At 36.3% G+C, this 23,901-nt stretch overlaps 1 protein-coding gene across 8 annotated transcripts in view; it reads right to left on the bottom strand.

Moving 5' to 3' along the window:
* Nucleotides 1-23,267, bottom strand: part of LOC144447303 (homeobox protein Meis1-like) — a 44,429-nt gene extending 21,162 nt beyond the window's left edge. For 4 of the 8 annotated variants that reach the window (XM_078137236.1, XM_078137275.1, XM_078137282.1 and 1 more), the window contains exons 1-8: nt 22,281-22,456; nt 21,807-22,045; nt 21,252-21,399; nt 20,568-20,618; nt 19,233-19,283; nt 17,200-17,364; nt 11,734-11,854; nt 2,537-2,682 (exon numbers count right to left, since the gene is read on the bottom strand). In XM_078137236.1, coding sequence (XP_077993362.1) covers nt 2,537-2,682; nt 11,734-11,854; nt 17,200-17,364; nt 19,233-19,283; nt 20,568-20,618; nt 21,252-21,399; nt 21,807-22,045; nt 22,281-22,292 — 933 coding nt within the window. In that variant the 5' untranslated portion in view covers nt 22,293-22,456. Of the gene's footprint in view, nt 1-2,536; nt 2,683-11,733; nt 11,855-17,199; nt 17,365-19,232; nt 19,284-20,567; nt 20,619-21,251; nt 21,400-21,806; nt 22,046-22,280; nt 22,457-23,128 lie in introns of those variants that run through there. The other 4 variants (XM_078137256.1, XM_078137298.1, XM_078137266.1 and 1 more) reach the window with 3 other exon arrangements.
* Between the last annotated feature and the right edge of the window lie 634 nt (nt 23,268-23,901).

Here is a 23,901-nt window from a genome sequence, read left to right as displayed (position 1 = left end):
TAACAACCCTACAATAGTGTCAATGTAGTAGGTAAACAAACACCTTTAATCAGGATTACACTACAGACAGTGTGCTTACATGCACACTATTTTCACTCCAACTGTACCCTGCTCACTTGACCCCAGAAAGTTGAAATCATTAATTCACCTGTCTATTTATACAAGTTATCGGCAAAAAGGCTTAAGATAATTAATTTTTTTTGATAATATTTCATTTTTGGACATACATTGATAGGGGTGGAGTCAAATGTGCCTAACTGCTATCACTTCTAAAACTACTTCAAATGACAACACAGCCTTTTCATCAACCATGTAAAAATGAATTCAGTCTAAAAATATCATGAAATGTTTCTTTTCATTTAAATGTAACATGCTTTTTGACACATTGAATATACGACTCAGGTCAATTCTTTGGTCGATTGGACGTTCTATTCATCATGCCTCCATCAATGTTTAATACAATCAAAGCAAAAATGCAAACATTTAAATAATAATTACTACCATATTTGCACAACACATATTTGTCAATTTTCTCATTTGGTGTAGAACTACATTATAATTCAAAAAAATATGACACTTTATACATCAAACAACATACAACACAAAAGCTATCTACCTTCCCCCATTATACAAATTCTTTTGAAATATCTATTTTGACAGCCAGATCTGGAAAACCAAATCAAGTAATAAAACTCTAAAGATGATTTTAATTAAGAAATATTTTGTCACTAAAGTATTTGAATGTAAATTATATCATTTTCTAAAAGAATGAAAAGTGTAGGTTTTAATAGTTATATGTTTTCACATTTTAAAATCAAACTACATTTTTCTTTTTTCATCTTAGAAATACACCACAATTTTTTTCTCACAATGATCGTGCTCCTATTGATTTGTTTGAAACATTAAAGTTTTAAAATCATAAATCTAAAATGATCATTTTTCAAATTTTGTTATGAGTGTGATCATCTAGTTACCATATGGTAACAGCTAGATTGCCAACAACAAAGACAGGACTGACACTAAGGCTACATATTCAACAATGTGAGTCAGAGTAATACTAGTATATTTTTCACTTAGTGCCCCCTCCTATTCATATGCAATATTCATTTTCAAGTGTTTCTGCTTATACACCACTGACACCATCACATAGACAAGATATGAAGTGACTCTATTTTTATGCATCTGTTTTGTCATTTCTATGTGACAATGCTAGTTCTGATGAAAAGCCCCATTGTTAATTTTTCAGCTTTAGTTGAGAAATGCTTTAAAACGTGGCAATTTTTGCCAGGATGGACAGAGAATAGCAGATTCATACTCTCTTTGACGAAAAAAAGCTAGTGAATGCACTTTTTGGAAATAGACTCTCTGATTTTAAATTGGAAAGCCAGTGTGCTTCCTTTTTTCATTTTCCGTTGCCTGAATTTTCTTGATGCAATCTCATCCATCACCTGTTCTGTTTCGGCAGCATCAAGGATTGCACGATTCAACCAATCTCTGAGAGGAATGAGGATTATTCGGGGCATTTTCTACGCATATACTGAGGCCTCCTGCACCCAATTGCTATAAATTTGTACAACCCCACAGCTGCCATCTCTGTCAGTTTAAAAATACACAGGGCCAATTGCTGTGAGAGTTTACCACCATAAATCAATATGGCAGGGGTCGTAAGATCAGGCTGCCAAATTGCATAATGGCTGTTTGTCGTTCTGTCTTTAGTACTAGGTGAACAACAACACGGCAAATTCCGTTACTTTGCAAATTCTCTTGGCGTTTGGAAGTGCTACCTTGAGACTTGCTCTGTCAGATACATTGTAAAAGGGATGATATGGCCCGCTATTTCATTATTATGAATATTATCAGAGTCGAAAAGCCACTAATGTTTTCTATAGCGAGTCTGCCAAATTCAATGTTTCTCTTTACGTTGTCTGTAATCTGACGCACTACTCCTGGCTAAGGCATTGTCAGCAAGAACTTAAACATGGTAGAAGTATTGATAACTCAAACCACCAGTGTGAACAACAGTCTATAATAATGACAACTTGGGCATACTTCAGAAAGCTTGTTTTAACACATATACTCTACAACCATGTAGTTATCAATTTCTTGCTATGAAATATTTCATTTGTGTGTAACTATGGTCAAATGTGAAATTAATTATGAGGTCAGCTGTCCACTCCAACTCTGTGGTATAGGAAGTCAGCATGTTATCTAATATTGACATAGCAGTATGAATATCATGATAAAAATACTCTGTTTATTTTTTCCATAAAATATTTGGTGTCACAGATAGCATCCAAACCCACAATTTCTATAGTTAGTTTCACTTGTAGTATAAACAGCAGAAACATATCCTTGAATTATTTGTATTAATATATTTTTTTCCTTTGGTATATTTTTAGATTTTTAGTAACCTCCGTACTTTTTGGTGGAGGACAGCAGAAGATACTGGTTTATTTGATACCCTAAACATAGAAGGGAACACAAGGGAAAACATACAGACAAATAGAATAAATAAATAGTTGAATTTGAAACTCACTGTTAGATGCTGGAATAGCCATGCTCTCATGATATTCGTTGCTGCTTTTGGAAAAATCCCCCTCTTCTTGTTCTTTCGACTTGGGTCATCGTTGTCCTCCTCACCGGTGCCTTCCCCTGAGCCAATACTGTTATCAACACCACCATCTGAAAATTCCACACCATAGGAATGTTAGTCTCTCACAGCTCAATTTAGTAAGTTGAGCAAGCTTGATAAAAAGTCAGATAAGAATTATTATTTATGGAGATTTCCATCGTGATAACTTTGATCTTACAATATAGGACATACTTTCTGTTAATTTTAGAATCATAATTGGTTTGAAACATGTAATTCAACAGCAAGTCAGAATTCCTCCAAGATAGACATCTCTGTCTCCACAAATGAGGAGAATATGTAATTACTGTCACATTTTCACAAATCAGCTGTCATTTTAGTTTTTACTTCATTTCCTCCACAGTATTTCATTGACACTTATAGCACACAAACGCCACGGCTGACAGGCTTTCACCTTTCTACATTTCTACATTCCTCAAACTGTGAGTTCATGAGGGCCGAGGACAGTGTACTCTTTATGACATACTGTAGCCATGCCGGGGTTAATACACACTAATTGAAATGTTTCAGTGTGTTCAACATTCAGGGAAACACACTGCTTCTTTGAAATATAATTTGGGAGTCATTTTAGTAAAGTTTTTCATGACATTGAAATGGCCCTTGAGAAAGTAGGCTTGCACAGCGGGATCAACGGATCCCTTGTGAAAACATCCAAAGCTCAGAGTAGTGACAAAAATGAAATGGCAGTCATTCTAGTCACTTAGTTTATAAAAATGCTGTTTAATGGCACATTACAAGTCTTTCAATAAACACAAAATTATATGATACAATTCAAAGGTTACACATAAAATATTAATGACTGTGGATACTTGTAAATCAGACATGTTGTCGTATGACAAAAAAAACCAACATTATAATTATCACCGCCAACAACTTACAAGTATGTCATTAACATCTTTCCATAAAATGCAATTTTTTTCTTCAAATTTCATAACAGCACTTCAAAAAGTGGACTGGCAGCATAAATTTTTTCAAAACATGGTGTCTATCAAAAATTAGCAACTGTGACATGTGCCTACATGATTTCTATTTCAACTGTTTTTCCTTCAAACAATAGTTGGTTCTATTTGTGTGACCGTTACAAGTTTCTAAATAAAACACATGTCTTTATATGAATAGCACTGTAGTGTATTAACTACCTAGTTATATAGATTAACAACTTCAATTATTTTTCATAGTTAGGATTGAAATAATTTTCTAAAAATAAGTACAGGAAGTATATAGACTGGAATATCATGAAAACCAAATGTAGAAAAGGTACTTAGATCGAATTCACAAGCTTGGAGCAATTTCTATGATACTAAAGTGCTCTCTGATTGAATCATTTAGAACAAAAATTATTACATTCCTGACTACATGAATATAAAAGACACATTTGACAAAGCTAATATGTATACTAATATATCATAAACAGTAAATAAAAAAAACTCTAATATGTCAGCAACCTTAAGGGCCAATCTTGAAACTCAGGAGGTGTGAGTCATTTTGGGTTCAGTACTGGAACTGTGGGTCCAAAAAAATGAGTCAGTCTTATCATGGTATCCAATCTTTGTTACTGTACCTCTGTCACAGCATAATGATTATATGATGCATGGCGTGTCTTTGACAACACTGATAACTATGAAAATGTTTCATGTTTTGAGTGTTTAACGGTGGCAATATGCCAACATTATGTGTGACATAAATCGACCTTCAGCAACCTTCATCAGAGGGGCAGTTGTACGTAATTAGTTAAATTCTAACTACCCTGAGTTTTTTTAATGCATGCAATTTTAACTTCACATCTCCTTCATCTATGTCAGTGTAGTCTAGCTGTATGTATACGCCAGCAATCATGTAATTTATGGCCTGGAAGTTCAATCAAATCAGTGGACTTGATGCGGAGGCAGTGATACTTTATAAATTTCATATCTATTCTAGCCAGTTACTTTTGCTGTGATTACAGTCTGTGATTGGATCATTGTTTCATATACTCTCTGAAAAGTCAGAGTTGTTACTTCCCCATGGAGATGGGAAGGGTTGGTTGGGAGGGAAATGATAGCCAATCAGGCTGTGCCATCTCTGACACAGAAGACACCTTGAAGACATAGTAACACTTAAATGAAAGGCTCAGTTGACAGTATCTGATAAGCTATGCAATAACGGCCTACAGTAATACTGATGCTACCTTAGATAGAAACTTGTCTAATGCCTGTATATACACATGGTGAACACCACAACTAGCTACTCCACTTTCATTCACAACCTTGTCATGCATAGGGCAACAGGTTATGGAATCATTTTAATGATATTTCTTCAAGGCAGTATATTTCTGTATTGCTCTGAATAATTTCATCACTAGAAATACTGCACTCCTGTAGGCAAGGTTGGGCTATTTTTATGGTCTGTTTTTACGATCTGACCTCATCTTTGTAGCAATTATAGTTCAGCATAGTCAATTTCCCTAGGTTAGGAAATGTAGCTGCATTTTGGAAGATTTGAAGACTAAGAATCTCTGCCATAAAAATTCCTCCATTAATTATCACTCAACTTTGGACAACTTAGAAAGGGAAAGGGGCCAAAGTACATGATGGTAGATCAGCCTAGCAAAATATGCACTGCGGGGTCAAAACACAGGCACTGTCAACTGTTTATAATTAGGGTCAAGGCAATTCATAGCCCTTAGATAAGACTCTTTTACATGGCAAAGGGGTGGGTAAATAACATGAAAAATGACTTTTTTCTGTCAAAGATTAATCTTGCGAGTTCGATTGGGACCAACTACACAACAGTATAAAATGAATTATTCAAAAATATATTGACTTGGGTTTACAAAGGGGTAGCTTATAAATGTCGACTGCAGGTGTTTTGGGTTACCTCCGGTAACTTCAAAAGAGGACAAAAAAGTTCTATTTTGGAAAGAAATAAAAATCAATGACCATGCAATTAACATTGTTTAGCTGTTTTTCTTCAACCAATCATTTTGAGTTGATAGTTTTTGTAGGATACACTGACTAGGAGAATGTATTATGATTTTTTTCAGGTAAAATGACACCCTATTTATCAGCTGCCTAGTAGACAGTTGCAATCTTGCTATGCTAGTGGCTATAGCTCCTGTGTGTTTTTTTCAAGTCAAGCGGAAAACATAATTTTGAGCAACTCTTAGTTAGTATTGAGTCTGTAGCAGGCAGAGGAGAAAATGGCAACATGCAGGGAAAGTGGCTCCATTTTGGTGCCACAGCTGCTTAACTAGGATTTGTTGCTTCGGAATTCAAGTAAATGGCAGATTACACTAAGTATAAGCTTAGACTTTCTCCAAACGACACTCAGCTACCCCGTCTTCTTGCCCTATAGTCTTACGATAAAACTACGGAACCTGAACTATAAAAATTTAGCAGTGAATGCTGAGTAAAAAAGCTTGTAGATTGTAGAAGAGCCAGTTTACATCTAATATGGACAGTGATAATTTTCAGGTTGACTGCAGGGTTCTAATTTTGGCTTGCTACATAAAGAAGACGAGATGCAATGTAAAAATTGCCAAAGGCTAGCATGTAACCTAAGGGACATATGCAAGGATGGCCAATGTAGTGTGGTTACTTTGAGACGATCAATAGAAAATCTAAAATGACCCATTAATCACTGTATGTTGGGCATTGGAAAATAAAGTGTTCTATTACTGCTAAGGTGATTACTTGGTGCCAATCATCCATGTCATGACAATGTCAGCTTGGCCAGCTGTATCAATAGCGTATCATTAGGTCCCTCAAACTGTTCTGACTCTCTGCCACTTTTGACACTCTCCCTTGCAACTTTATTTTCATTCAAAAATACTCCTACAATATTCATTCTTACTAGGTTGGTGTGGAAGCCATAGAAAAAAAAAAGAGAAATTGCAAAAAAAGAAGATTGACATATATGACCCCCCTAGTAGACTACCTAAGTAGGTAATAATTCACACAATTGTACGTTATTATCTTACGATTCTACATTTTATGTTCAGTAAGTTAAAATAGCAGTTGTAATAGTTGAGTCTTTATGGATGTTGCCTTTTAACCTCCCTCCCACAAAACTCAACGAGCATTGAGAAACGTTGAACTGTTGTACTCCTTGTCAGTTTGCTGTCACTCACAGTAGGACGACCGCCATAAACTGTTGCGCTGACAGCCTAACTCAGTAACAAGGAGAATTTTACTCACTACAGACCAAGACTCCTTCCGTAAATATTTGTTATCTGTTGAGACTATGCCCACCGCTATCTACGGTTATGTTCCTTCTGTGAATTTGACAGAAATTACACTTGCTGCTACCAGGGTGATAAACGGAATAAAAAATTTGAAATACGGTGTCCTGAGAGAGCCATTTTATTATCTTCTGTAGTGTTCTTGATGCCATGGCATTTCCACAGTGGACACTGTTTATGTTTTAACGATACAACAAGGACTTCTTCCCAATCAGACGCATCTCAATAAGTATCATGATTGGCAATCCACCACCTGTCTCTTTATATGGGAATTTATTACCAGATTTTCATATTAAAACAATTTTTTTTAACCAGATTATCTATATAAATTGTCATCCCCCTTTATCTGTATGTAGTAAACAGGATAACGTTTGACATTTCAAATTCATATTCCATCGTAAATTTTCTTACAACCAATATTTTTGTTAGCCATACATTTTCTATAATAATTTCAACTATTTAATAGCTTTTATATTTAGTTTAATTTCTACACTTATATTTTATCTCAATTTTAAATTTAAATTTCTAAAAATACAATATAGATCAAAATGGTTTACAATACAAAACCAAGAAAAACAAATATACAAGAAACTGTTTACATCTAAAGGAACAATTTATCTGAAACTAAAGAATTGTATTTAGAAATTCAAGGAGTGTTCATGAGACAAATAACCCTAGATATGGGCCAGAGCTAAATTACAAAATTTGAGAAGCACACAATTAATCACTCAACTGCAAACTTTATATGGTTGGCTTGGTAAATTAACATAAAGACCTCACTATGTATGAAAATTGATGCTCTACCTTAGAATTGTGGATTTCATAAAATTATTCTTAAATACCTATTTTTGTTTCAAAATAAAATATCTACTAACTCACAGGAATTATTTAATTAATATCAATATTACAATTGACAAATAAATAAAATAAAAGGTTGATAAACAAACCTATTTGTATGTTTTTTACCAAAATAAAAATACTGTAATCACATATAAATTATATAACCTATACAATAAGCCATACTATTTTGTTAAATAAATAAATACAATAAATGAAAGAGCAAGTAAAGAAACAAAAAGGTCAACATTTTCAGTGTAAGTTGATAAATAGATACATATAATATTTGGGTAGGGAGACAGGGAAGATTTCATACTAGAAATAACCAGTACAATTAGAGACGAAAATTTGACAAGCTCAGCACTCAGCCTGCAAACACTGCGAACTATAGTATGAAAAACTATTAGACCAGAGTTACTATGGATGATAGAATTTGGAGTGCTAGAGGTTGCTAAGTGAAACAACATTTCAAATAAACAGCGATATTAAGTTGAGTTAGTATAAGTAGGCATGTATTCTGATCAGTCAGTTGGAAATTGTGCATGTTTAATATGTATGCCGTATATGCTGTTTCAATTTCTGATTTGCTTTCTTTTTGACTTCGTCACAACGCAGGCACACTCGTCCATAGTGCCAAGGGTATGGATTTCCCACAACCAAACAACTTAAAAACCCACTAGAAAAACATTAAACAATGAATTCCTTTTTCAGATTACAGAAGGTCGGCTTATACAAAGCGAAATTAGTTCTTGAAAACAATCAAGTTTCCCTTATAAACACTGACAAATATACGAACAAAGTAAGTAAGACTCACAAAAAAGGTAAAACCAATGCGAACAAGCTTATTGACAATGACACTTAAAGAAATTTCACTTAGTCTATTGTTTTCATAGCACTGTATCAATTGTTAAAGAAAACTACCAGTAAGCACTATGGGTTGTAGTTGTTGATCAAAGCATGGTTACAGTCGACTACAGCTGGAAACCCCCCAGGTGTTACAAAAGAAATATACACAACCATGCAAATTATATGTAAGGGGTTTTTCTCATCAACTTCAACTGAATGAAATGTTCATTATCCTAATGTATATTCAAACTCAAAAATACCCAGGCTATCGCTGTACTATTGCCGTAGTGTACCTACATTGATATTTTTTAATCCAAGGACAAAAATACTCACAGGGAAAAACTACAGTGAAAAACAAGCCGATATTAATCTTGATACATGCTTGTAGCTAACACAACAGTCAGTAGACGATTTCTAGTATTACATTGCTTGTCTCTGAGGCCAGTCTGGCCGTGCATTACATGATAACCTTCAATTGTACCATTTTCATATCATTTTGGTATGAGTATTATTAAATTTCAATTGTTTACTCAGGCTATTACCATCAAATTATGTTTCTGGGGACAGGGATTTTATTTCACTACACTAAAGCATTCAAAACATGAATAGCAGTGAAAATACAACATATGTACCTCACCACAAAAAAAAAAATTGCCGTTCGTCTTAAAATATCACAAAAATATGCGTGTTTTTTTTGTAAATGTCTTTGTAAGTGAAGAGAATTGATTTTTTTGTGGGTGAAAGCTACGCTCCTTATAAATTGGTTGTCCTGTCATTTCAGGCTCCATGCTACTTACACTATCTGTCAGTGTAATAGAATTTCTGTTTTCATGCTGCAACTGACTAAACAGTATGTCACATACGTCACCGGTAAGAATACACCTTCAAATTGTCAAAGAAAACTCTCTCGGGATCTCCTGAAATTATTTTCATTTTAACAAGGAAAATTGAGTTTTTCATTGCAATAGTTAAGGAGAAAAGAGAGTGTAAGACATGATTTTACTACAGACAAGGAGAAACCCCTAATCAGAATAGCTCAAATTAATGCCTTGTGTTGTCACATTGACAGAAGTCTAGATGTCTTATAAAGGAATATTTCACCCCTTTATCTTGTGGAGATACAAGGGCCGATACATAGGAAACACTATACCCAATTAATGATTGCATGGACCCAAGGGGGCTGCTACACGAGTGAGGAGGAGAAGAACTCAGCACTAAGTAATAGTGTGGCACAAACCACAGTCAGCTTCACTGACACAAATCTTGATGGCAACATTACACAGTCTCAGCACAAACATCCACTCTATTTTTCCTACATTTGTGGAAAAACACTGCTTTTACAGAAACCACAATTGTCTGGATAACCATGTACAATGTGATAAGCAAGCGACTCTGTGTCTATGAACATAACGTTGTATTAAATTCCCCTTTTATATTCTCCCAGGTATATTGTCACTCATACACTTTGTGTTAACTGTAACAGTACAATCTCTTAACATCCGATTCAATTTCAGACTTCTAAATTTACTTCTTACGAAATTTACTTTGGAAAATCATACATGTCCTTTTTTTAAAAAGTAAACTGATAAAAATCTTAAAAATTCAGACTGATTTAAGGAAATTTTGACATCATATAATGTGTACTGGGAAGACATATCTTTATCTCCTATAAATTGATTGGTGATTTAGTAATACCATGCTAAATGCACAAATACAGTATTTTGTTATTTAGAGAGACTGTTAGTATCTAGAAATATAATACTTTGAAAATAAGAATTAGGACTAATGTAGACATGGTATATTTGACAGATATTTTTATGGCGTAAAAACAAGAACCCAAAGCATACCTACATAAACAAAGACAACTCTGTCTTTCCCATGATAAGACCTTAATTAGGTCATAAACCAATAAAATCATAAAATCTGTAGTTTCAAGGACAGGGATGTTCTCCATAGTTACAGAGTAGTCAGAGACCAACCATTAAACAATTTATGAATTTACACGAACAGTTTAACAAACTTTTAGGTTTTTTAATTTTTAATCATAGTAGTTAAAAATTTCATCATCTGTTTCAACAGCTTTATTTCAGGTGTGCATATAGCCTGATAGTGGTTGACCACACATTTAATGTTAATTTCACCAGAAATCTGTAGAAATATGGGTAATTTTATGCTACACTCAATTTGGTAGCAATGACTGGACTCACAATGTAATAAATCAATTGAGATGAATGCATTTGGTACAGCAAATGCCCCTTGCTAAGATCTTTATACAAATTAGATATGTTCTGGAAAATACCGTTATTTTCTGATCAAGGCCCGTAGTGAGATTTATCATAATTATCCTGTGGTACGATTACTTCAATTCAATGTATCCTGTCTCGCCTGTTTTCTCGGCGTTAATTTCACCAATTGTGAGTTTTCTATGGCAATTTCATATTTAGCCTGTGATCAAATTCACAATACAATGCACACAGTACAGTTTAATAAATTTATTACCCTATGTTATTAATTTAATAATTTCTGTCTCTTATTTTCTGTCTTTTCTTTCCATTCTGATTCATTTCTTTAATTTCAGAAGAAAAATCTATTGATCAAAGCTTGCATTATTGAACTTCTGACTGAGATGGCAGTTTCTTTTCTAACTGTATAACTAGGGTTATTAGCTAGCACTATTTGTTGCCTATAGATTTATACATCTAAGCAGTGACTGCAATCAGTGTCTGGGGCAATATATCACAGTTTTCCTTACAGGATTAGGACACTGCCTGTTAGACTTTCTATAGAAAATTAGCATATTGGGCGTTATATAGAAGCCAGCTGATGGTGAAAAATGGAAGGTCAAAAGAAATATGTGCTTTGGTGACAGGGTAGAAGACTGATTTATGTCTATGTTGGGACTCTAACAACTCTTGTTTTTTTCAGAGGGGAGAAAACCCACCTTTATGTTAACCTTTCTTTGAGTAGAGCAAATAAAACAAGGAAAATACCAATCACGACTACATTGGGAGACTTTTCTGTTACCAGGTGTTAGACTTCTAGGTTAGAAAATTGCGACAACATCGAGAAATACTTTCTAATGACGCAGACAAAAATCTCAGTTATCCCTGAGAAAAAAATCAATCAGCTTAACGATGATAAATTTCTGACAAGTAGGGACAATAAAAATGTACAAACTGACCTGTTTCACTGGTGTTGTCAGGCGGCGTGTGAATTGGTGGCTGCGATACTGGAGGGATAGGGGTGTCTGACCCTGTTGACTGAGTATCGTCTGGATGGTCGTATGATTGCGAGTGCTGCTGCTGCGAAAAAGAGACAAAAATAGAAAAAAAGCGGGGAATGAATTTTCTGTATATGAAAAAGGAAACGAGCATGATTTTTTAATAGTTATATGGCTTGGGGACCCCCATTTAACAATCGTTTGGGCCTAGTCTTAGGCTATGTATCATGTGGACACCTGTTTAAGGTCAAGCTATGAATTTGAGGTAGTTGCCAGGTACTCATACATCATTGGAGAAATGTCGAAAGCCTAGTAGATTCATGCTGGCATCCCATGGTCGTTGACTATCCACAATTGGTTCATCTACTGGGGGCTTGGGTAACTTGGCAACTTGTGAAATATTGCGCCAATTCTTGAACTGCACTGACAAGCAATGGATCATCTGTAACTATGGTGACAGCATCCCTTCCCTAAGTTCGCATTCATCATCATTTTCCTCTTTAATACCCAAGGAATTATGAAAATGAAATATTTCTGCGTACAAATGTGTAGTCAATTTAAAGAAAAAAACGGCAATTCATCAAACAGTCCTTTTTTTAAGGTGATGAACATGCCAGAACCTGTCTCCGTAAATTATGTCCTGCGTAATTTATTGATCAGTTAAAACGGCTGTTACTTTCTCCTTGCGTATCATTCCAATTGAGTTTTTGTTATTTGCATTTATTCTTTTTCATTTCATTGTTGATTTTATGCCAAACCACAAAACGGAAACAATTGCAATAAAACATTATTTATCACTCCTGGTCAGATTATTTTTAAAAATCTCTCTAAACACTGTCAAGAATGTAAAGAACATAAATTTTGTTGATGTGATTGCTGTGACTGTTGTCTTCTTGTTGGATGTGTAACTCTGCCTCCCATTGACGGCAAAATAAGGTTTCTCAAAGATGCATGCACAACACAACAAACACAAGACAAATTTCTTTGATAGTATGCAAGTACAGCCTGTCTTTATTCAAATTAATTCAAGACTTTAAAGCTGTACAATGAGAAATTCAGGTAAATGGAAATATATACCCACCAAAATTATATCAACCATACACCAAGTTTAGCAAGTTTGTAAAAAAAACAACTCTTGTCAATTTCTGAATACAGTACATACAATACATTGACAGTCATTCGGCATTTTCTAACACGACCGTCAGAATATAATGTACTATTTTTTTTAGAATTCTTTCATGCCTCCACGTCAGAGGCCATCAGTCCGTACCCTCTCATTAAAAGAGACGACACAAATATCTGTCCAAATTCTGAAAGTGACAATGAGTCCTGAAAGTGGCAATAACATTAACAAGCCAAAAGGTGTATGACAATATTAGTAGTACTACACGTGAGCCAACACAAAATAAGTACGTGGACATTACTGACAGAGAGGGTGACGTGCCTTCTAGAGAGACGATGCTTTCAACTTTTACTTAACTGGAGTTTGAAATTTTTATGAAGACTGCTCGGGGCTGAACAACGTCTCTATACACCGAGCACTATAACACAATGTGTATACACGTACGTGTACTTTGTACCTCTCTACACATTGGTAAACACTTTATAACTAGCTGCTATGGGTTAGAAACTGTTTTTATCTTGAATATCATGAAGCTAAGTCTGTTGAGGATTGAAGGCTATAACTACTGTATAATGGTTTTATTAGAACACAAAGCTACAATGAAATGACAGTCTACGTTCTCCCATCAATAACCCTACATTCATTTCATCAGTTGTTTGACTCTACACACACACTAATAAAAAACGGGAACTATCTAAGCCATGATCCCAGTTTTTTTCTTTCCCTAAATTCCAGGAAATGAGCATCACCTTCTGTCAGGTACTGTTATATCACGTCCCACTACTAATGACTATAACTATTCCGATTACTGCTGCCAAAATGAACCAAAATTGGAATTTCCATCATGTCAATAATTTTCATCTGTAATTTTGTTTTTACCCCAACATTATAACCAGGACGTCATGTGCTTGCTTCATGTCAATCACACATAAGAGTGTGATTTGTGTCAAAGGATCCATGTGTGGCTATGAAATGAAAATTAATGTGAAAGTTGCCATACAGAACAATTGATATGTACAAGAAAAAACCTGCATGGCACGATGAGGTCACACGATCAGCCTTTCATGGATAATTATGTAAATTAGTCTATAATGTCATTAGTCAACATGATTAAATGACGTGACAAACTAACGACAATATCTTGACAACTCTGATTTTTTTTCTTCTAAAAAGATTAAATTATTTTAAAAGGGAAAAAATTACTTAAGAAAAGCAAAATGTTGAGTGTAATAAGGCAAAGCACTGAGTATTTATCTATCTGATAAGAAAATGGTGACGGTAAAACATACGCTAACAGTTAATGAAATGGTGAAACTGATCTTAGATGTACATGGTTTGACAAAACCACAACTCACAGGATTAGGAGTGTAACTTTGAGATACACCAACTAGGTTACAGCTAATTGACTTCTTTTTTTGCTGATTTATTTTCCCCTCAAGATACTTTACTTGCTTGGCTCTTCCTTGAACGGAAAAGCCCCTGGCTACACTAATGTACGTACGGAAGTCGAGAAAACAAGAAGAAAAAGGACAAACATCAACGTAAAAAAAGTGAGCCTACCAAGTTGTGAAAACACGGTGAAAATTGAGAGACCGATCACAAGGGAAGGCTTGCTGAATGAAGTGTTGAACCCCAAAAACATGACTGCCTCAATGCTTGAGCTGACAATATGTTCACACCTGACCGTGTCAGCGGACATTTTGACAGTAAATCAAATGGAAAACTCTTAAACAGCCAGAGAATAGTGCTCAAAATTGGTACAGAGGAGCTAATATTGGCAAGTAATATGGCAAGCAATAACAAACATTGAAATTATACTACCATCATTGCTGAAGATTATAGCTGCTGAGAAAACCCTGCTGAGTCTGTCTTCCCTGAGTGCAGTTTTAAAAGATACGAGATTTGAGCTTCACGACTGGCGGCCACCTGAAGGAGAAAATATCTCTCCCTGGCTTTTTACCCAGTATCCTGCTGAACTATACTGTTATTACTAAAATGTGGAATGCTCTTAAAAAACATCAGCCTCTTATAATTTCATGTAGTTCTAGAATTTTGCCCAGTAGTGCATACACAAAAACGGGGGAGAGATAATACCTGTCAAAGCCAGCTGACGAGGGGACTAATGGTAAATTGTATTTCAAGAGACAAGAAAGCTGAAGCAACCTTCCCCGAATAGAACAGTCTGTTCCTGACAGCAACTTTGGGGTAATTATTAACTTGGTTCTCAATTTGAAAAAAAAGGCAATGAGAAGATGAAGCTCGTTTAGCCATTGAGTGTATCTGATTGTGAAGCCAATTAATTCGCTGACTGCATTTAATTCTGCCTATACAGGACCCGACAGGAACAATAGCAAGGCAGGCTTCTGGTAGCTCTTTGTACTGCTGTGGCGCCCGTAGTACAATGCATCTTCCGCAAGCGTGACTTTGCCTCAGTCAACCCACTGATTGTCTCTCCCTATTCTTCCCTATAAATGGCTTTTACCTAATTACACTGCCTAATAATATGACACATTACTATACTTGACTGTCTGCTAAATGCCCATTCGGACCACCAAATTAAAGTACATTTTGTATCATTACTGGGCAACTTTGCAGGTATTTTCAAATCAAATGCTCCAGAAATAAAAAAAGCATCCACGTATCAGTGAACCAACAGTTTAGTCTCCGCTCAGACAAAATGTGATACAGCTAGTCCCAGAAAAAGAGAAAGCCAGGCGACACGAATGCCGTATAATAAGCGAGCCTTCCTTCCAATTGCTTACAACAGAGCTTATTAATAAATATTTTCTCTACAAAGCCAATAGACAAGCAAAGGCACAAAGGCTGAGTTGTGCCTTTCTCATATCAATGGCCGCAAAATCAATGGGATCCTAATATGTTCTTTAGAAACAGGCAGGGTAGCTTTTGGTGGGTTGTGAATCAGCAGTAAATAGTGGCAAAATAAAAGGCGGAAATAGTTGTTTGTTGACGACCATTGCAAGCAGTCGAACACAGCTGTCCAATCTATGATACTGTTTGTGACTGACAAAGCTTTAGGTTTCTGCTGTTAAAATTTGCCAATGTGTGCTACAGAGTTAGCCTAGCCTGGGTACTTGCCTGCTGGCAGCTTGTATAACTACATGCATGCTGTCTTTCCTAGTAGACTTTCTGCCTTTCACCAGGGGACCAACGCTTATTTTGTACTTGCCACTTTTTGGTGTTTTTATCAGACTTTACACAGTTTGCTTAGAGTCAAATACAAATGATAGGGACACAAAACACAGTCAAAATCAACAATCCCCTCCAGTACTAGCAACACAGGCAGGTAAAAATATTTGCATTCAGAGATAACGCCAGACAGGGCTTATCGAACCCCTCTGAGAGACATTGGCAAAAACAGCTAAGTGCAGTAAAATTAACCGACAGTGGGTAGACAGCAAAGCCACAAAATTTCCCCATTATGGTCTCCAGTTCAATCAAGAGAAAAAGAAAGGAATCTCCCATCTACATGTCCCAGGAGGCATGCTGATTCATATGCATAATTTTTGTAGTGCATTATTATAAAATACCTTAAAATAAAAGGTCAAAATGGCAAGGCACACACACATAAATAGTTTAGAAAGCATTAAGGCACTAGTGTCGTGAATGGCAAATAGCTAGTAAAGTGAAATTTGCAGATTTGTCACTAGCTGCAGCTGCTTATTGGTTTCCATATTAATGTCGGTGTGTGAAATGCAATGAATATTCTGTTAAAAATCAGAAAATCCATGATTGTCTAGTTGTTACTCTCAAGGGACAACAAACCAGGTTTAATTTTTCCCCTGGTTTTGTGCACTGTTCCATCTTATCAGACCATCTTATTTATGACACTCTGGCTGCCAGTCAAAATTAAAACAAGCCTTCAGCGAGCTTATGGTAGAACGCACACATCACAGATACTTTGGTAGACTCACTTTTTTATCACACTAATCATCACTTTTATGGCCTAGCCTTCCATCCCCTAATCAAAAGAAAACTGTTAGCTCTATAGCTGCATATATTAAAGTCACCAAACACAAGAGTATTATACAGAAACAAACAAATTAAAAAAAAGAACAAAGGACAAAGTGACTATCTTTGATGGATATTCATAAAATTTTTTGTCCCTAATGAATTAATTAAATTTCAACATATTTAAAAGTTATGGAAATGATTTTTTGTACACATGTTGAAAAGCATGTGAATGATTTGAACGGCCTTGACGGTGGGAGTAATGATACCAAAACTGGTTCCATCTACATTACTGTGTCATGTTCAAGCAAGACTACTTATACAGGATGCAGTACCTGCTCCGAAGGGTGCGACGAATCCTTGTGGTTCTCTGAGGGCAACACTGTGCCCGGCGTCCTGGTACCGACACTTTCCCTTTCTTCAATTACTAGATCTATTGGCATTTTTCCTTTTAGACAGTTGATATATCGATGGCAGAAATTGTCACAGAGTTCGTGAACCTGGAACAAAATAAACACAAACAACAGTTATATTTAGCCAAAAAAATCAATAAATTTTCAAAGTGATACTTCTTTGCATATAATTATATTCAAGTTGTTGTTCTGTACAAAGTTTTAAAAAGTCTCACTTGTAAAGAAACACAAACATTTTCAAAAATTAAAAAGAAAGTAAAAAAAAAAAGTTGATATGGCAAAAGTGAGTAAAAGTAAAGTTTTACTTCAAAAAGTAATGTTTAAATTATGAAAATAAATTTTCAAAGTTAAAAAATATAATTACAGTAATTAATAAGATAAATGGAAAAATAAAGTTTGAAGAACTTTTTGCCAAAAACCCCAAAAAACCAAGCTAGTTATTTTACTATAAAAGTAAAAATAATTTAAAAAGTATTCTCTAGATTTGAAAAAAAATATAGAAAGTTAACTTTAAAGTCAGGTGAACCTTCATCGTTAAGACTTAACAAATGGAGAAAACTTTGTAGAATGTATCAATCTGATGGGAGTTCTGTTCCACAAATCATAGAGAATAATCTGCCTAGCATGTGACACTTTATAACAACATTAATTCCTCTGTGAACACCAAAATGAAGCTCAAGTCTTGAAGTTATGGATATTTTAGAAATGAATAGCACCCAGGGAAAAACAACATTAACCCTCACCTAGGGTCATACTCTAAAAGTCACTCCTGTATACAACATATCTATTTCAATTCAGTCTTTGCTTCTAAATTAAGTGATGTCAGAGATAGATGTAGCTGTTTCATTTATCGCGGCTAAGATGGCCGATCAAAATTTACACGTTAAAGAGCGATCTTAGTAGCAACCGAAATTCATGCTAGTGCATGGCGACCTAACATATGTTTCATTCCATTTACACATCTACGGTGTCAGGCTGTATTGTGACGCTGACATCCAAGCGAAACCAAAGTGACTGTTCTGACTATACAGAAATACTAAGTGTAATCATAAACGACACTTTCTGACGGCTTTTCTTACAAAAATCTCACAGGAGCTCAACAGAGTCAGAGACAATGACAAATATAGTGACATTAACTTAAATTCAACAATAAACAAAAACATAAACTTTACATTTACTGCAGTAAATCAATCAACTAGCGTATTAGAGAGCGACGTGACTGAAAACTTAAAATTTTTCAAAGTTTCAATTTTTGGCTAAGATAAAATCTACTTCCTCACACTTTTTGCAGTTTTTCATCACTATCTACTAAATTCAGATATTCCACCTATTTGCAAAAGTGATTTAGCTTCTTCCCTATTGTGTACATTCAAATAGAACTTGTTGTCCTTCAAGGTCTGTTAACACAGCGTAAAAGTTTGAACACAGTCGAGAAAAAAAAACGGCTCTGTACCTACCAGAAAAAGGGGTGGATTACAGTGCTGGCAAGGAGCAGGGACTTGTTGGCAGGCACAAATTCAAATACCAACTAGTCCTCGGACTAAAGTTTCCCCACTTTTCAACTGTCACTAAGCAAATATACTTGAGCAAAACAACTAATGATCCATCCATCTTTCGGCCAGGGTCATATGCAAATTTTTAATTGACTCCTGCCTACCAGTCTCTCATCTATTTCAAATAAAGAAAGTTGACGAAATCCAAATAGAAAATCAACAATTTCAATCTTAAAACCTGCCCCATTTCAACATGCTTGTCAATTTCGTTTGACAAGACTGGCCCTCCTCGGTTGTCACTCTCTCCTACAATACCTCATTACTTGTGGTCGGAGTGTTGTCACACAACCTGATGGACTGGCGTTGGCAGGCGAGAAAGTGTCAACACTTGAGAGAATTGAAATTTCTATGATGTCATGTCACATAAATTATCAAAATTGATTTAATGAGAGAATTCATTACCTTTTCGAGTTCTAAGAGGTGAAACCGAAGGACCTGTATTGCTAAAATCATCTGTAAGAAATAGGAAGTGAGAAAATAGTTCTGTCAATACACAAGCAATGCAATGATTCACAAAAAAACACAAAAATTATTGATAAGAGAAATAACCTAAAAATGCATATCATGATAAGAAATGGCACTAACTTTTTTTTTTTTTTACTTTTCCTTTTCAAAATTTTGCTAACTTTCATTCAAAAGCTTTTCAGAGTTGGGAGAATGTTTTTTTCTTAACACTGATGACAAGAAATTAGATAAACGTTTCAAAAATTAACAGTTTTGTAAAACTTAAATGAAAATATTTCAACCTAATATACGGCATGCTGTGATAACACATCCTATAAATGTTATGGGTGTTTGGACTAAATTTGAACTTTTTAGGAGCAGCTTGCTTACAAACATTCTCAGGCTAATATTTATACATTCAAATTAAAACAGATAGCGTATGAAATATTCATAGGAAAATTTAGGTAGACGCAGTCTTGTGAATATTGTTATGGAGTAAGACAATGAACTGCAGGGCAGACAAGACTGGCATTACAAATGACAAATATATGACACCGAAAACTCGTAAGTGACGTTTTCATTGTATCACTACATCGGGGAGCATGGATTGTGACAGCTCGGTGATTGGACGTGTACCACCTATCAGTGCTGTGATAAATTTGAGGACGGCTACAGAGGGATTCCCCCATCAAATTAGGCAGGGTCAATTAAAAACAAAAACAAACGGCCATTTCCGTTTTAAACGGTAACAATGAATTGTTTTTGTTACAAATTACTCAAAACTTAGCACCTTTGTGGCGATTTTGGAGGAAATCTGTTACAATGTAACGAACGTTGTAGCTAGTATGTGACAACAATATTACTTTATATTCGGTGTAGCAATTGCCTGCAAAAGCCATTTAGCGGTACGCTGTAGGTTTTACGAACAACTGTCACTAGAATAGAAGGTAAACAGTGGCGAGCTACTAATGCTCTTTTGATTTTTGTTAATCAGCGAATTCGTCTCTCAAAAGTGAAAATGGTTCGCCGTAGGAAAACACAAAAGCGGCCTTCGGAATATAACGAACTGAATCACCTCGAAGGGTCGCTACGTCAAATTTACAGTAATAAATTGTCTTTTCGCACAACATATACGCTTGGGGACCTTCAAAAGGGGACTACGACCGTACGATATTAATTGTCCGGCTATCTCCGAACGAGATAAAAGTACATAGATAGCATGTAAACCTGCGCATCTATAAAAATACACAAGAGGTGACAGACGAGTTAAGGGGAATTGTTATTGATACATACCAAACTATCTAACTCTTGATTTGAGGAGAAAAACTGCTTGTCGCCTCGTGCCTGAGAAACATGAGAAAGAGAGGAAAGGAGAAAGAAAGAAAGAAACTAGTATAAGTGAAAATTTGCAAACACGGGGATCTATCACAACGACAACATACTGACATACACGGGCATGTGTACTTAAAACACCGATAGCTATTTTAACAGGAACTGCTCGAAGGATAGGAAACTAAACGTGGTACGTGTTCGCAGGCGGCTGGATCTATGGTTGTATTGATAACACGTTTAAATGTACAGGAACTTGATTCTATGGACAGCAAAAACATCGCTTTGTTGAGACGTGATTACAAAACTATTCAGTCTAATTTAACCCGCTGGTAAAACTCAAAGCACTGTACAAATAATTCCAAACACTTTTTGTGGACTTAGATTCTGATACCTGCTTCGTTTACTTATTTCTACAGCCTCCCCACTGTTTTGCCAAGCAGACTGTCGGGGATAAGCACAATAAGCAAACGGAGTGCCAGACGGATCATTTGCACAAACATATCGAGCATAATTTCGCAAGTCTGAGCTGTTATTACACACAAAGCAAATATTTTATTTCTCGATAGAAGCAATTCACACCAAACTGTTAAACCGTTAAAAGCAAAAAAGGAATAAACTGTTAAGATGTTCGTATATGTATATCACCTGCACCTGTTTCGCGAAGACTGAAATATCTTCATTAAATGACTCCGATGAACACACGTCCCCTCCAGCAACCCCTGGTTCCCGAGGCGTACATGTAGCTAGTTCGCATTTCTCAAAGACCAGAGCGAGTAAAGGGAACAGTGGATGCCTGTGTGGACACAATCAAGGAGAAATTCTGTAAGCTGTCAAGCATGTAACGCTTCGAAAACAGTCCAGCGGCCATGTTGGGAGTAGATGTAAAATTTTTATTTGCGGAATTGATGGGGCAACAGACCCGATCTTGGCATGATTTACGTGTGGGAAATATCACCGTAAAGAGCTAAAAATATGTGCTGGTAGGATACTGGGCAATAAAACACGTGAAAGCTGTAGCGATCGAAGACTTTAAGGGCCGGGCTGTCACTTCATCGTGAAATAGGCAGGCCGTTGTTTTGATGCGATCAACTACACGTGTTGTGTGTGAAACACTCACTGTCGCTGCCACTCCGGGTTTTTGATACGGTACTGACTCTGCCTCACGCGGGGTTTCTAGACATATTTAGGCCACTGGCTTACCCGTATATTGAATCTTTGTCTCTTTTGTGAATATCTGTAACTGTTGTTCCCGGTACAACGCCGGTCATCATACTAGTGTGACTGTGGTGGTATGGTGTAGGGTGGCTTAAGTTGCCGTGGCCGTGGTTCAGCTGTGGTACGGTCGGTTGTGAGTAATGCATGGCGGCTCTCGGTGCATGGGGATTGTACATGGGACCGGTATCGTCCATTCCCCCATAATGCGGTAAAGCGTCCTCGAACTGTAGGGAAATACAAGAGAAAGGACTTTCAGTAAAATGGGGAAAAATCAACCAAAACAAATACATGCCCCGCAGACGAGACATGCATACATGCTCAGTCTGTCTGATTGACCGGAGACATGCAAAATACAGTGATCATACACATTAAAGCAGACGTCTACTGTGTTCATACACACGCAAGTAGTATATTTCCATTCGAGTTGAAATTCAGAAAGGGAGAGCAAATTAGACGTACCCTCTGCGCCATCTGACTTGGCCGATCCCGTTAATCGCTGCTTAAATCGTGTGTGATTCGCGCCTCAACTACAACACCACTCCACTTGTCTATTCAAGTCCGTCAGTTTGAACAGGCCGGGACTTTCTAAGCTTACAAATGTGTCAGCTAACAGAAGGAAACCTATGTCGGCCCGTCAACAACAGCCCAGTAACAAAACTGTCGTGTCTCGTGGCTTTTTGCCATTCAACCTGTCAATCAAACGGAGGTTGTCATGGCGCAAAATGAGTGATGAGATGTCACCACAGGGACCACGAAATCGCGCGAACTAGCTAGCCTCGCACGCTCTGATACTACGCTAGTGAAATGGCAGTTGATAAAGAATTACTGCAAACCACAAATTTAGTTTTCTATTACGGAAATATACAATTTTTAGCAAATCTTAAAGTTACGACTGCGTTCCTCCCCTTTCCAACTTTAAACTGTACTCATTGCCTTTTATTTATATATGTCTTTGTGGCGCTAACAAAAGGGCTGTATTCTAACATAGTCAACGGCATAGAATATAAAATAAGGGTCGTGCCATTCTTCTGAACAGGGGATAACCGGCAAACTTCGACTTTTCAAAGGGCTCTTTTGTAGAGCTGAGTAGCGGGTCGAAATACTTCTACCTGGTGAATGAAAACGACTAGAAACGGCAACAGTAATGTTTTTGTCCACATAAAGTGTGTGTACTGTACTGAATAAAAAGTCAATTTGCGCCTGTTTGAAGAATTATACGCTCTACATAGTAACACGTTGCATTGGATGTACGTTTGTTTGTTGAACAAAATTTTCATATAAATTTCAAGTGGCTTAAATATACTCACATACATATCGCGTTATCACCATCAATTCATACCATTTATCTATCAAGCGCTGACGCAGCTGTGAGCATTTTCTGCTTTCGACACGTTACGATCAACAGACTTGTCCACCCCTATGTCAGAGAGGATAGGCGAAAGAATGTAAAGAACGGCAAATCAGCCCGCCCCGTCTAGCAGGCATCTACTATTAATCAAAACTAACCAATGAAAACGCGACGAAATCATGCGAATGACAATCCTCACAAGCACTCAATTAGGTATTGTTTTCAAAACGGTCATTAATCATGGTGTAGGCGAGCAAACAATGGGCGGAGATATTAGCTCACATCCACAAAAGTGATTGTATCAGGCCACGCTGAGGGCATCTGCGCCGCCAAAACCCCAGACTCATCGCCGCAGTGCTGGCGAGTGGAAAACCAACTCCATATAAAAAGTAGCGCGTAAAACAAACGCAGTGGTGATCATCAAATTTTCAGATAATGATTTACCTGACGCGCAAGCTGGACAAGTATAAACCGATACTACAAGTATACGGTGAACTGAATTGCTTGATGCTCTTTTGTTCAAAAGAAAATAAAAAGGAGAAATAAAAACTATAATCATAATTTACGATTCTGTTCTGACATGGTTTTCTGAGAGGAAAGTACCAGAGCCAAAAAGGTGTTTACAAACAAAAGATATCGGCAAAAGCAAATTATATCCCTCGTTCTGGTTTTTTGTGCCCAAATTCAGTATCACCATTCTCAAATATGACCTAATTTATCAGTTCACCCCTC

The sequence above is a fragment of the Glandiceps talaboti genome, chromosome 2 (genome assembly GCF_964340395.1).
Source record: "Glandiceps talaboti chromosome 2, keGlaTala1.1, whole genome shotgun sequence".
In the NCBI taxonomy this organism is placed as follows: domain Eukaryota; kingdom Metazoa; phylum Hemichordata; class Enteropneusta; family Spengelidae; genus Glandiceps; species Glandiceps talaboti.
Note: the sequence above shows the minus strand (reverse complement) of the source record. Positions and strands in the feature narration are given on the sequence as shown.